This window comes from Limanda limanda, chromosome 3 (assembly GCF_963576545.1).
Source record: "Limanda limanda chromosome 3, fLimLim1.1, whole genome shotgun sequence".
NCBI classification, from domain to species: domain Eukaryota; kingdom Metazoa; phylum Chordata; class Actinopteri; order Pleuronectiformes; family Pleuronectidae; genus Limanda; species Limanda limanda.
In genome coordinates this window covers 4,419,367-4,433,254 of record NC_083638.1, presented here as the reverse complement: position 1 = coordinate 4,433,254, position 13,888 = coordinate 4,419,367, and the positions used below count along the sequence as shown (strand labels likewise).

Genomic DNA, 13,888 nt, shown 5'->3' with positions numbered 1-13,888 from the left:
TGCCTCTTTCCAAACACTCGATGAAATCTTCCCAGATGGTCCAGTGTAACAAACCATCTGGCGCGTCAGGTCACATCTTCCCACAGAGAACACTGACTGATGAAATGTAACGTATCGCATTCCTACACACCAGCATGTGCACGACACACTGATGTTTACCTCAGATACAAAAGGTGCTGCCTGACAAGATCAGAAGTGAGTAGGAAGATAGAAGGAGTGAGATCTACACGAGTTAAAATCTGCACAGCAGGGACATCCAATCATATGTAGATATAAAACAAAGACACAAACTACTCAGACATGGACAAAATCCTTAAAGACCGGGCCCCACAACCAGGCCTTTTATTCAAATTCAGGGAATTAAACCTCTTTACACGTGAAGCCCCTGCTGTGCCATTAAAAACACCTCTGGGCAGTGTTTGCCATTCCTTAATGCTCTGATCGGCAGGTTCCCGCAAAGCATGACGCATGAACCCATTTAAATTAACAAAGGAATGGGTTCCTTCTAATCTCACTACACATCATAGTGCTGTGGCCGCTTGGATGAGCAATATATCATAGCACATGTATACACACACACACACACACACACACACACACACACACACACACACACACACACACACACACACACTCACTCGCACAAACAAATGCCCTTGAGCTCTGCACACGCCAAGCCTGAGCATACACTTCGTTCAGAAAGAGGGTCCCAAATAATTTGCAACCACTGTACTATAGTGTACACACACACACACACGATCAATTGGACCCACATAGTTTGTGCAGAATGTTGACTACACAACCAATTTATGTGTTGTGTCGGCGAAATCTGATACAAAATCTCTCCGTGCACTTTCCACACATATTTGCATGCACCTTTTTGCAAACACAAACACACATTCTATGCATGTATTCACGTCTCCAGCTGAGAGCAACACCGCTGCAGCTTTGATGTGGCAGCAGGCGACAACACAAAAGACAAGCAGGCTGATGAAAGTGGCTGGTCTGTGTGAATTATTCCTCTGGTTGTCAATATGCTCCACTATGAGGCGGAGCGCACACTACAAGGGTACAAGGGTACGGGTAAATATACATGTCATTGCCATGAAGCAATTATTAGGCAAAATTAGATCAGTAATTACAGGCTTGAAAATAAAGTGGGAGTTCTTTATTAGTGCAGCCACTTGCTATTCAACAAATAAGAGGAGAGAGAGACATTAATGAGAGTGGACAGCAGAGAGATGGGAGGAAGCACTGAGGGGAACTTCTCTTTCAAGACCTGAGCTGAACTAGTATGTTTCTCTGTCTTCGTGGAATACCAGCTTCTATTAAAATGATGCACTGGATCCTTTGCATTTAAGTTAAGCTACATGTGAGTAAATTAATTGTTTTGTGTAAACCTGGACACATATTATTATCTGATATTACATATGGATATTCATCTAAATATAGAAAAACTTACAAAGGTGATTCTCGTCATACGAGATATTATATCCTTTTGTTCAGTCAACAATGTACATTTTTATGACTTCCTCCCAGTATTAATTCAAACCAATGCCCACCAAGGACAATTGCTGAGAGTTTGTTCTGTGGATACATAAAACAAAACATATTTCTGTAATGTGGGTGAAGATACGACTCCTATCTTTATAAGCTCTTTTGCAAAATATTATCTTGCTGTCGATGCCAGGATTTTCAAGGCCACTCATGTTCGAGTCTTTGTCAGGTTACTGTTCCTTTATGTTTTCACCTTAATGTGTAAGATTCATTCAGGTTTAATCTGTTGACCTTTTAATTGTTCAACTAAATGTTCATCGAGTCTCATTAGCCTCAAATACTCATTAAAGCCTTTTCTCAGCCACGTTTATGTGGAACAGAAATGGCAAAAAAGAAAAAAAAGGAACTGTCACACTCCCAGCCACACACATACCTCAAGCTCCAGTAATATTAATGATCCATTCACAGGAGCCTATTACTCATTCAGCCATTACAGCAACTTCCAAATCCCCAGTGGACAAGTCACATGTACACACATCACGATCATAGAAAACATTTGTATCACATCTACAACGGGCAATGCTCAGTTCAGTAAGTGAGACAGTTCTGATGAAAAATACAGAAGAATTGAATTATTCACTAAATAAGATCAGTGTTCAGCTCAATAATTCAGTTTTCTTAATGCTCATTCACTTTGAATGGGACGACATCATACGTTGGAAGTATGAGAAATTTCAGAAAAGCTTTAACTGTCATATCTGGAATCAACAATCCAACCAAAATGTCACAGAGACCACATATTTGTTGCTGTTCTTGATGTTTGATATGAACATGAACTGCAGATCCTGACTTGAACCTCCATAACTTTAAGCCTTGCACCCCTGTCACATGAACACAGAGGTGTACACGTGTTCCTAATAAAGTGCTTGATGAGTGTGTATCCTTGCTCCGGTGCAGTCCTCAACCTTTACAATCTCTGAGTGACTCCATCTTTCAGAGCAGTGCTCATCCTCCTGTCTCTTCCTCCAAATCGCAGCATTAGCTGGGACGGTGAACTGGTGCTGCCTTGCCAGGGACAAAAGAGTGTTCTCTCGCCTCAAGGGGAGACGGCAAAGGGCAGAGGAAAAATAGTTTTGAGTGATGCCTCTGTCTCGCTGACTAATGAACAGTTCAGCCCAGGTCAATCCATTACAACCAAAAGCATTTAATTATTAATTAGGGCCGATCCATAGGCAGTTAAGGACAAGTGACATTATATGTTAAATGTGTGATATGGCTGGTGAAGGGGTTATCAGAGGAGAAGGGTTTACGCTGGAGAGGAAGGGTTGTAGCATTTTTGCTATTTTTTTATGTCAACAAAGAACTTCGGTAAAAAATAAAGAGGAGGTTGTGCATTGGTATTTAAAAAAACAGAAAACTCTTCAGGTTAGGCCCGGGTTGTGTATCAGACATTAGCCTGTGGCAAGTGGGAGAAGCAAGTGAGACTGCATGTGTGTCGGGAAAAACAAGAGCATTTAAAAACCAGACGTTACCTTTGTAAAATCAATATATGGGGTGATAAAAAACCCAGAATCTAAAGAAGTCAAATAAGGCAGCAACGTGCCACCGCTCCGTGTATGAGACATGTTCACCTGGTGCAGTCAAGAGAACAGACCTGGCTTTGGTCCTCTCTTTGAAATATAGACTTCAGAGCTTTGTTTGTGTGCACGTGTTTGTGTGTGTGCGTGTCATTCATGACAGGTCCAACCTCTGCAGTAATGTGTGTGTGCATATGTGTGTTGCCTGAGGCAGTTGCATAGGGTGAAGGGTTGAGTGAATGGGGAGCAAAGCCGCCTGACTGGTTTGCTTCATTAGGAAACAAAATATAAGCTTTCCGGGCCATTAGGACTGACTTTAGATGCAAAAGCACATAAGACGACGACTCACCTCATCAACGATGCATTGCAGTAACTGGAGAGGCTGGAAGAGGAGACACACAGGGAGATTAAAAAAAAACAACAAGCGAGCGAGCCAACATGAAATTTCTTTGCGATAGGGAAAATTGAGTGGGATAAAAAAAAGTATCTACTTAGATTAATGGAATGCAGTGAGCTCAGGCAAAGCCATCCTTCACCTCCTGAATGTTTTTTATTATTCCATAATGGCACCTAATGTAATACCAGCAGTTTAAGCAGGAGCTAATATTTCATTGCAGAAATGCAATTTCAGTATTTTTTTTTTTTTCAAATGAAGGAGCCAACCAAGAGTAACTGACGATACAGTGTGGGAGACCTGTGTTTCCTTTCACTCGGTTTCAATGCAGTAAAACTTACCATTAAAGATCCTTGGTTTTTCTGAATCTGTAGGGCAACAAAGAGAAGAGGAGACGAGCCCACATGTAATTAGTGCGTCATAATCAAGATGATACACTTGGACACATTATGATCACTCGGAGAAAATTATTGTTTTTCTGTTGGCAATTTGTGAGTGTGCATTAAGATCATTTACATAATGAAAATACACACATTTTAATGGCCCTGCTCTCATTTGTGGAAAATGGGCTAAAAGATCCACTAATGCTAATTTTCAGAGTGGTACTTTCCTGCCCTCCAGGTTATCAAGAGGCACAGGGTAACTGGTACAGAACAATGTGAGCCAGGTTCGCAAAGAGATGCTTACGTGTCTATTTCACAGGTCAAACACTCACTAAACACTGTAGGAAAAGTATATTCCAGGAATCTCTTTCTATCTATCGATATGTATATCTAAAGAAACAAGGTGTAATTTGGACAAACGATTCAGTCAATATCAATTAGAAAGATGATAAAAAAGGAGAAAGTGGTTTAAGAGAAGATGTTCATAGAAAAAACAACTCAACTCATATATAGAGTTGGAAATCAGGGGAAACAAAGAAGAATGTTCAATTAAGTTACAACTAAGACATGGAAAGACTGAGGAACACACATTAGATGAGGAACGTCTACTTAAGACACGGCCTCAGAGATAATATCTTTAAACGGCGCCGCAGGGAAACTACAGAAAACATTTAGCTTTGGTTTTTCAAAAGCTCCAGGTCGGAATATCCACCAGGACAAAACACATTTAATTTTAGACCCAAATGTAAAACCTCATCATGCAGACTAAATGAAATAAGGCCCTTAAAAAACTAGGCTCAGCTAAATGACAAAGAATGTTTGGTAAATGAATAGCTCATTTCTCCGGGTCTTTTGACAGTGCATTAGAGCACTTATTGATTCACTCAATTAAATACAGGTTTTCACTCTCTGTAAATACCAAGAGACTCCTAAACTGCCTCTATATCCAGTTTTGCCTGATTCAGACACATTAAAGGCAACTATGGAAAACTAATTTGTTCAGAAATAATTACTAGGACAAAATAGCGAGCTGCTCCAGGGGTTGAAATTGGATAGTGGGAGACTAACTTATTCAAGCATAATTGAGCACTTCTTCTTCTTATACTAGGTGGCTTGACCACATAGCAAAAAGAGATGTTTAATAATCCCTCTGCATCTTTTAACAGAGTCTCTCATCACTGTGGGCTGATTATCTAGCAGACATCTCATTATCGGTTAGTCCAGAGGGTAAACATTGTTTAATACAACATTTAGACTTAAACAAGAATTTCTAATAAGGCGTTTCTTTTTAAATGCTCTTCTGATACCTGATTTAAAAGGAACAAACACATTGATGTGCTGTTATAGGGTTTGTTTGTATCTTTAAAAGGACTGTGTACGAGTGTTTGTACATCACCAAATGACTGTAGTTGTGTGTAACATCAACTTCTTCTTCCTCTTAACCTGTTAACAGCCACTCCAGCGGCTTTGTGTTAATTTCTGAGAAACATGAAGCTTTTTTTGGCGATATGAAAATATCACAGCAAGCTCAGCGTCAAATGATTTCTTTCCTTTTCTGGAGGAACTCAATAAATACTTCTAAAAGATACTCAAGGATTTAAAAGACTTCAAGGGTAATAAATGTGAAAACTCTTTCCTTTTCGATATAAAAACCATCATTTTCAACAAGCATGTTTTGGTTTTGAGAAGGGTTACAGTGAGATCTTCATGAAGATAGAAAGTGCTGAGGTTCTTTTCCCTGTTCTTTTATTCATTATGAGCTCAACAACGACTACTGCATTCCACTCTGTTAACCTCAGATTGCTCTTTAATCACAGGCCTTTAAAAATCATCCGATGTCGGAAGCTCTTTTCTGATCTCCTCCAAACTGAAAACCTTTCATCCTTGATCCAAAGCTTCAATAAAACTCAGATTCACCAAGTGGAACATTTAGACCGACATCACCTGCTCTATCAAGTGGAGATCAAAATATATTTAATCCTACAAGTCGCAGGCTGCACTCGAGGAAAGCTGATGCAAGGTGTGCGTCGTGTAGAATATGATTTGGTGACAACAATGCTGCTTTCAGACAAGCACTGAACTCTTAAGTGTTTGGAGAATATCTGAATGAGCCCACGTGAGAATACAGCAGGAAAATGTCAAAAGAATTCATTGTGAGCGAGTGGGACAGATGCAAAACTGAAAGAAAAAAATAATACAAATATCTCAGGATGAACAGGAGAAGCCATTCAAGTAGAAGACGCAGCTGAAGATGTCAACTTGGACCTCTACTGTGTGTTTACAACACATATACAGCACATACTAAGGTTCAAGTTCCCTTCCTTCCCTTCATTTAAGATGAACAAATCAAAATGTTTCTGCAGCCACCACACATCACTGTGTATTACACTGTGTAATGGAAGCTCCTCAAACGTGCTAAAAAAAAACTGACTTGGTATTTCATCCAGGAATTCATTCAAATTTGAGGAAAATGTGACAAAACGGAGAGAAAGAAAAACAACCATAGAGCAAACAAAAGGACAACAAATCAATCAGGAGCAATAGCGCTGGCGGCTGTATACACATCACATCGGGTCTGGTGTCTTCAAAGACTTTCAGAGCGAGCCGTGAAAAAACTCCATTAACTCCTGACAAAGAATACAAATGAATCCCGACATGTGGTGAAGTGGAATTAAAGAGACCATCTCTAATCATGACAAACATGAGGTGATGACTCCACTGTGTACACACACAAACACACACACACACAGAGAAGAATGAATGAGAGATGATGCATCAACAAATCCACAAATTAAAGCCATTGGCAAGCTTTCACACTTCCCCAGAATTTAAAGGGTCTAGTCTACATTGGAGATGCCTCTGATTCTGTGCCACACTCTCCCTTTCAACAACTTCTCCCTCAGCCCGTACGGAAATGTTCTCTGTGAAGTGTAGCAGGGGGTTTTGCACAGACAGCTGTGCCAGCGTCTGCAGAAATGACAGCTAAGGCCCGAGGACTTTGGCTGGCTGCGCCTGACGAGCTGGATCCGAGCACTGTCGGCACACCGCTCTGCCACAGCCTGCAGGTGAACTGTCTTCAGTACCATATGGAGTAAGGGGAAAATTAACACTGAGATGAGTAAAATTGTAGGAGACAGTGGAGAGCCCAAACTAAAAGTGTTTCTAATATTTCGGCCACCCCTAATTTAAGTCAAGGAGGGGTAGATCGCTATTTATTTACAAAATAAATTAAAATAAATGGGTGAGTGAAGGCCCCGGGCTGCAAGCACACCTTTAGTCCTCAACACAAATGTTTGCTTTTCATCGCGGTTTAAGAATTACTAATCAATTAGTCAACACAGAAACTAAGTGAGGAGCTCGATCACGACTGTACTCTGCCTCACAGATGGTTGTTTACCAAGGAAGTACGTAGACTGGGATTCTCTCAGCACCCAGCAAATAAACATAAAAACTCCTATGACCCAAAAGAAAAAGAAAACTCTGTTGGGATATTAAAAGCCTCGCATGGCATCAAACTCCAACATTGAGTAGATTGGTTTCCTCTTTACCAGGAAGAATAATTGGTTCACTGAAAAGAATCAGCCACTGAGGAAATCCTTGAGCAAAGAGTACAGTGGTAACATCAGACTCTTCTTCTGTAATCAACCGCAATCAACTTTTATTTGACAGACGGAGCAGTTCAAGTGTTGCACTCATCAAGCTTGTGGTAAAATTTTCTTACGTGTCACAGTGTCAACAAACAAAACATCAAGAACTAAATTGTGTTTTTGTTGCTAATCAAACAAAGAAAGGTCAGAAATTGCAGCTAGTAGGGATGTCACAATAATCAATACCATGATATCAGTGTAAAATAAAAATCCCAACCTTTGTTTTCAAAGTTCGATTTTCAACACAATCACTATGCAGTTTTGAAAATGGAGTCTTTATGAGATCAAATCTCCATCTTAAGGTTTCGTGGCCAGGAGGTAACCTGAGGTAACCAGACTCAGAAAGCTCAGCTAGGGATTGGGGAGATAAACCCATCTTAAAGGCCTAATTAAGAGTTGATGGGATTGGGAAGTCACTTCTGTGGTCGGCAATTACATTTGAGCAGGATTTTAACTTTGTGTAATGCAAGGGAAACATATAAAACCCAAATCCTTTTAAACTTTTAAAGTTTTATAATGACGTTTAAAGATTTTGTACTTAAACTATGTCACTTAGTTATTTACTGACTGAATTCATTTGATTCACAATGCATCTTTGAAAATGATTTGTGAGGTCAACAGGTTTAAGTAACTAACCGTGAATTAGTGCCTCATGTAATAGTGAGAGCAAAATGTCCAAATATTTGTAAACGTCCAAAGTTTGGAATCATCAGAAAACTTCATGACAGAAATAATTTAATGGGGAAATTGTTTTTCTGATTCAATCTTATTTTCCCTTTTAACAATACCACATTTATAAAATTAAAAAAATCATAAACACTGTAGATAAATCACTGAGGACAATTTTACTTAAACTTAAAGTAATTTCCTGCAAGAAGCATCAACACAGGCTCCTTCTTGAGTCTGGATATTTAGGTAGAGAGATTTATAAATGGAAATAACTCACCTGTGGATAGGGGAACATGCCTAGTGCCAACTGTGAGAAAGAAAAGAGTAAGTGTTACAAAATACTATAACATTATTCTTTTTAGACATAAAGATAAATCCCTGATATGCACCACATGATAACAAGATAAAAACAATGGCCTCAGAGTTGAGAGGAATTTCATGTGTGGCTACGGATTTGACTCCATTTGACTACTCAGGTTCTCCTGATACAGAAACCAACCCATGTACACAATATAACTACACATGCATTATTGTAGACGTGTTTTCCATTGCTGGTGTCTCACTGTAGCTGCAGCAGGAAAATGCTGCTAAAGCCACTGATGCGTGCAGAATCTGAGACTTTCAGTCTTTGAGGTAAGCTTAGTGCCCACCTGCTGATAACACTACCTCATCAAACAACATCAGCTATTAGTTAATAACCCCCCCATGATCACCACCTGCAGGGAACAAAATCAAGGGATGAAGAGAAGGCGGGCAGGATTGTAGGATAGTTGTATGTAAAGAGTGTGTGTCTGTTACTCCGGCTGAGGCGACAAGCTCTCCCTGACATTTGGTAATTCACTTGGGGTTGGACATTTTTCATCTTGGTCAAGGGCAGCTTATTGGCAACATTAAGTTATTAAAATGTCAAAACGCTCACCGTCCTTCCTTGAACATAAATAGACCAACTGGTCGGCTGAAGATCAATCCACATCGAGTGGGACTTCCAGGACATTTCATTTAGCTTAATGCACACATTCACAGCTAGAACTAAAGAGAAGGGGGCCAGGGGGTCCACTCCTATAAAACTCTTTATCTTTATCACGCGGAGATTGCGTCAATAATTTTGACGTGGCTCCTTTTGTGTGAACTCATCCATTATTGTTATAATTGTAATGATATAACATTATTGACAAACAAAGGCGAGGCAGAAGCCCACATCATCTGTTATACTGCGGAGGGCGAGCTGTGGACAGGGACAGATGGAGAATCAATAGTGTCAGTGGGAGGACAAGAGACCAGGGAGGTGTAATACTGAAATTAAAATGTGATTCGAAAAACGCAGGGTGTCAGTCAAGCATTCGATCAACACTATGGAGAGAGATGAACAGATACTGACGCACACATGGACACACAAACACACTTATGCTGCCCTAACCCTAATGAGCATCAGTCACAAAACATACAATGTGATCTACTGGATGTGTTTTACCTGCCTGAGACCAAACTGTGCAAAATACAAATTTAACAAATTAGAACTAGAATTTAGTGTCCTACTAAATCGTACCTCCATGAACGAGATTCCCAAACTCCACACATCTGCGTGAATCCCATACTGTTCTCCTGATATCCTCTCCGGCTGTGGAGCAAAAAGGAAAAATAAAAAACATCAGAACAGGACAGTCAGAGACTCAGGCTCCTTTAATAAGTTATTTCTTATCTGGTACAACTTTAAAACGGTTTAGCATAAGACTGAGATTAAAGAGTAACTCACTGCCATGTATGCGTTAGTTCCCACATACGTCTTGGCGATAGAATTCACCAACTGCAAGTGGAGACGAAAAACAGTGAATAATTAAGCTGCATATTAATAGACATTCAGAAATATTCAGGCAACCTTAAGCAAACACAATCCTGATAAATAACTTTTAAGACTCATTATGTCACTGCTCTGTGCTGGGGAATAGAAACAAAAAGGTGGGGGCTAAACCTAACTTACATTACCTAAATTTATTGATATGTCAGGTTGATATTTTGGGCTGCAACCCCAGCACAAGGGAATAGGAGTAAGACAAGGAGACATTAGTGTGTGTGTGTGTGTGTGTGTGTGTGTGTGTGTGTGTGTGTGTGTGTGTGTGTGTGTGTCTGTGAACACAATGGCACATGCCATCAATGACAGGACTGTGATAATGAGAGTCAGTTCCCTTATGGCTGTTTTTAAATGCCCTACAAAGTGTGGGAGAGGGAGGGAGAGTGTTTAGGTTTGAAATAGAGATAAACAATACTGAGTTAAAATAGCACGTACGCACACACACGCACACACACACACACAGAGGGTGTAAAATTCACCTTGAAGCTTCCATGCAAGTGAAGGTAAAAAATGAATAACAATTTGCGAATTGGGGGGGATGGTGGGTAGTGTGTGTGTGTCTGTGAGTGTGTGTGTGTGTGTGTGTTTGTTGAAAAGGAAGAGTGTCCTCAGGGTTGATGTTTTGGGGTACGCTGAAGGTCTGTCCCTGATGATTACATTACAAACACACATTGCCCCCTGACGCACGCCCACACACACACACACACACACACAAACACACACACAATGACTAAGCTATTGTCTGCAACCAACGCGGTCCCCACATCTACTGAATACATATCAATGAGGCTTCACCGTTGTGTGTGTGCGGGTCATAATTATAACAAGGGTTTTTTTTGGCGGCTGCAGAACAATGGAGGTGGGTGGGGAGTTAATGTGATAGGAAGACCCCTGGGATCGTGCTCGTGCTTAGAGTTGAAAATGAATGTGGTGATTGACAGATTGACCATATGCACACAGAGCGCCACACGCACCGCACACGTCTGCGGAGAAGCCTCTACTGACAAAGGTTTTTCTTCTATCTCTTTCATATTCCATCCTTTCTCTCAACCAAAGTCACACAAACAAATCAGTTCACCTGTGTGCTGACACCAAAGTCACAGAGCTTGACTTGTCCTCGGGTGTTCACCAGCATATTGGACGGCTTGACATCTGCGGAGACAAACTGCTTTGAGAGAACTGCGACATCAGCACTCTGCAGCCTGTCTTTATCCACTCTGCTCTCTCTTTCTTTTTTGTAAATAACAAGCAGACGTGCAACACCTTACTCACCCCTGTGAAGTATCTTCAGGCTCCACAGATACGTCAGGCCTTTGACTACCTAGACACACAGGTGGCAAAACAATATATTACAGTAATTTTATACATTCAATACCTTTCAACCAGCACACTTAGATGAATAATTAATAACGTGGTTAATGTGGCTGATTGTCTCCAGTCCACATGTTTCTACTTTATAAGACAGCTCAATTTTACTTGGGAACATAAGTGGCCTCGACCTTTATCTAGAATAAACATGAATTAGATTTGACTGTGTGTTAAATGCTGTATTGTTTCCCTCAGATCGGAAGTCAGGACTAATGCTGCACCTTTGCATACATGAGGGCCACTGTGTGATTCCAGACTGATTTGACTTCCTATGAAATTCTGTAAACTGGAATGGAAATCAGGTTTGAAACTTCACATTTAGAAGGAAATGGGGTCAATTTAGTTTTTTTAAATAGACTTGCAGATAGTTGAGGTATCGTGGCTTTTCTGGTCTACAGGGCTGTGAAACAATGGGCTATAGAGTCAGAGTTGTTCTGGAGAATGAGGACAGCCACAAATATGCAAATGCACCACCAGCACTCCTTTGTCTCATGTTCATTATAATCTGTGAGAGCGACGAGATGCTTCCTGTGCAAATCGCAGCTTGTCTTCACTTGGAGTTGAGCTTTGGTGAACTTGACCCTCATTCACGTGTGTGTGACCGATGGCTTCCATCAGCAGAGGAACCGGCTTGTGCTTCTGCTCATGGTTTCATGGCCGGGATACCAGGGGGAAGTCAAGGTCTATAGAGAGTGGCTGGTCTGGTAAACAGAGGTTTACATCTCTGCTATTTAAGCAGATGTTTGTGTCCTAAGACTGAGACCATGGAGTCAACAGGGTTGACAAGGAGAACCTGCCCCAAGTAATGGAATTCAGCCATCTACTGTATTAAGTAATGTTGTAGCTATTTAAGAAAGCTAATAAAGGATCGTAAACTTCACTACATATGGAATTGTGGTGGGAAAGAGAGAGTTGAGTTCTTTTCAGTTCTCAGTTAAAGGTAACAAGCTTTGGGTGGTCGATGATAAACCAAGACTACATAAAATATTGTGTAGATTTGTCTTTTTACAGGATCAAGACAGGAACTACGAGTTTGGACCTTCGTATTGAGAAAATCTCCTTTGCATTGGAATTATTTCTACCAGTGAAGTTGTCTTCTTGCTGCCTCGCCTTGGAAAAGTAAAGTGTGCAACTAACAGGGAGGAGACACCAGTTGGTTTTTATTATTTTGGGTAGGAGAGGAAGGACACTTTCATCTTTGTGCAGCCCTAACAAGTGTCCTGCTGGCTACACTCGTACGACTCCACCCGCCTGGAGAAATCAATGTATCTTTTTTCAACATTAGTCATTTCCAAATATTTTGATGCTGCTTTGTGTTGGTAATGTTTTTTCCAAGGGATTTGAAAGCTGATTCTAGCCTCTTGTCTCCTGTCATCCATCCCTGATGCAAAACAACCTCTGAGATAAAATTAAGAAAACACAAAAGCTCTGTGAAGTCTTGCTGCCTCAAAAGGTGCGAGTGCAACAACTGATGTGTGCAGCTTCACTCACTCACCCTCTTGGGTGCCTATCCTTCTGTGATAATTAACAACTGTGACAGTGGAAAGGAGGGAGAGCTGTGAATTAAAAATAACACTGACTAAATAGCTGTCATTGCTTGATTACGGACAAAGTTAAAGGGGGGAGAACGAGAGGAGGAGGTGAAGACAGGAGAAGGGTAATGAGTGTGGAAAGGAGACGTGCATTTATCAACTTCAAGGCCGTTCAAATCAAAATGCTAGTTTTATCTGAGTAGAAAAGGAGGGGGAGAGGAAGGGATGGGGAGGATGAGGGGAACACACTGACTGCGTCCATCATTTCATCCAGTAGAGGCTAATTGAAAATTTCACACTTCTATCTTCTTTTATGTCATTAATAAAATGTGTATTTTTCTCCTTCAGAATAGTTTTGCATCCGACATGTGAACAGTAACATAGTGAAAACTGGACCATCAAACTAGGAACATTTAAATAATGAATAATGTTTTTGTAAATATCAGAAGACACCTCTTTATTAAAAACCTTTTTATCAAACCACTAATCTGAATTACTAGTATTTATTGAGAACTTACTGCCACTGCGATCCTCCCCAGCACGTGCTCTGGAATTCTTTTGAACACATCCAGAGAACCACCTGTAAAAGACACACTACTCATTAAAACGCTTACATGACACAGTTTATCAAATCTTTTTATTAACTTATGCCTAAAAGCCTTTTTTTCATGGCACAAAGCTGAATGTATGTTAGCCATGCAGGTTTTTAACACTACAGACACAAAAAACTGGATCCAGCTCTATAGTAAGTCAACAGAAATGACCTACAACTGTATACACGCACTTGGGAATTTACACAACATTAAATTTTAATATATATTTCATTGCTGGAGGTTAACACAACCACCCATTGGGGGAGAAAGAACCCATTACATTTTGCAGCAGATCAGGACCAAGAAGCAGCTGAGGGATTTTTATATTTTTTTATTTTCTTTAACATTGCGAGGTGTGTTTTTTTGGACATTTTCACTC

At 40.4% G+C, this 13,888-nt stretch overlaps 1 protein-coding gene across 1 annotated transcript in view; it reads right to left on the bottom strand.

Annotated features, from left to right (window-relative positions):
* The window catches only part of map2k5 (mitogen-activated protein kinase kinase 5), a 48,357-nt gene that overhangs the window by 13,598 nt on the left and 20,871 nt on the right, over nucleotides 1–13,888 (bottom strand). The window contains exons 12-19 of the mRNA XM_061068318.1: nucleotides 13,435–13,496; nucleotides 11,289–11,337; nucleotides 11,095–11,168; nucleotides 9,921–9,971; nucleotides 9,714–9,785; nucleotides 8,445–8,474; nucleotides 3,810–3,836; nucleotides 3,424–3,456 (exon numbers count right to left, since the gene is read on the bottom strand). Coding sequence (XP_060924301.1) covers nucleotides 3,424–3,456; nucleotides 3,810–3,836; nucleotides 8,445–8,474; nucleotides 9,714–9,785; nucleotides 9,921–9,971; nucleotides 11,095–11,168; nucleotides 11,289–11,337; nucleotides 13,435–13,496 — 398 coding nt within the window. The remainder of the gene's footprint in view (nucleotides 1–3,423; nucleotides 3,457–3,809; nucleotides 3,837–8,444; nucleotides 8,475–9,713; nucleotides 9,786–9,920; nucleotides 9,972–11,094; nucleotides 11,169–11,288; nucleotides 11,338–13,434; nucleotides 13,497–13,888) is intronic.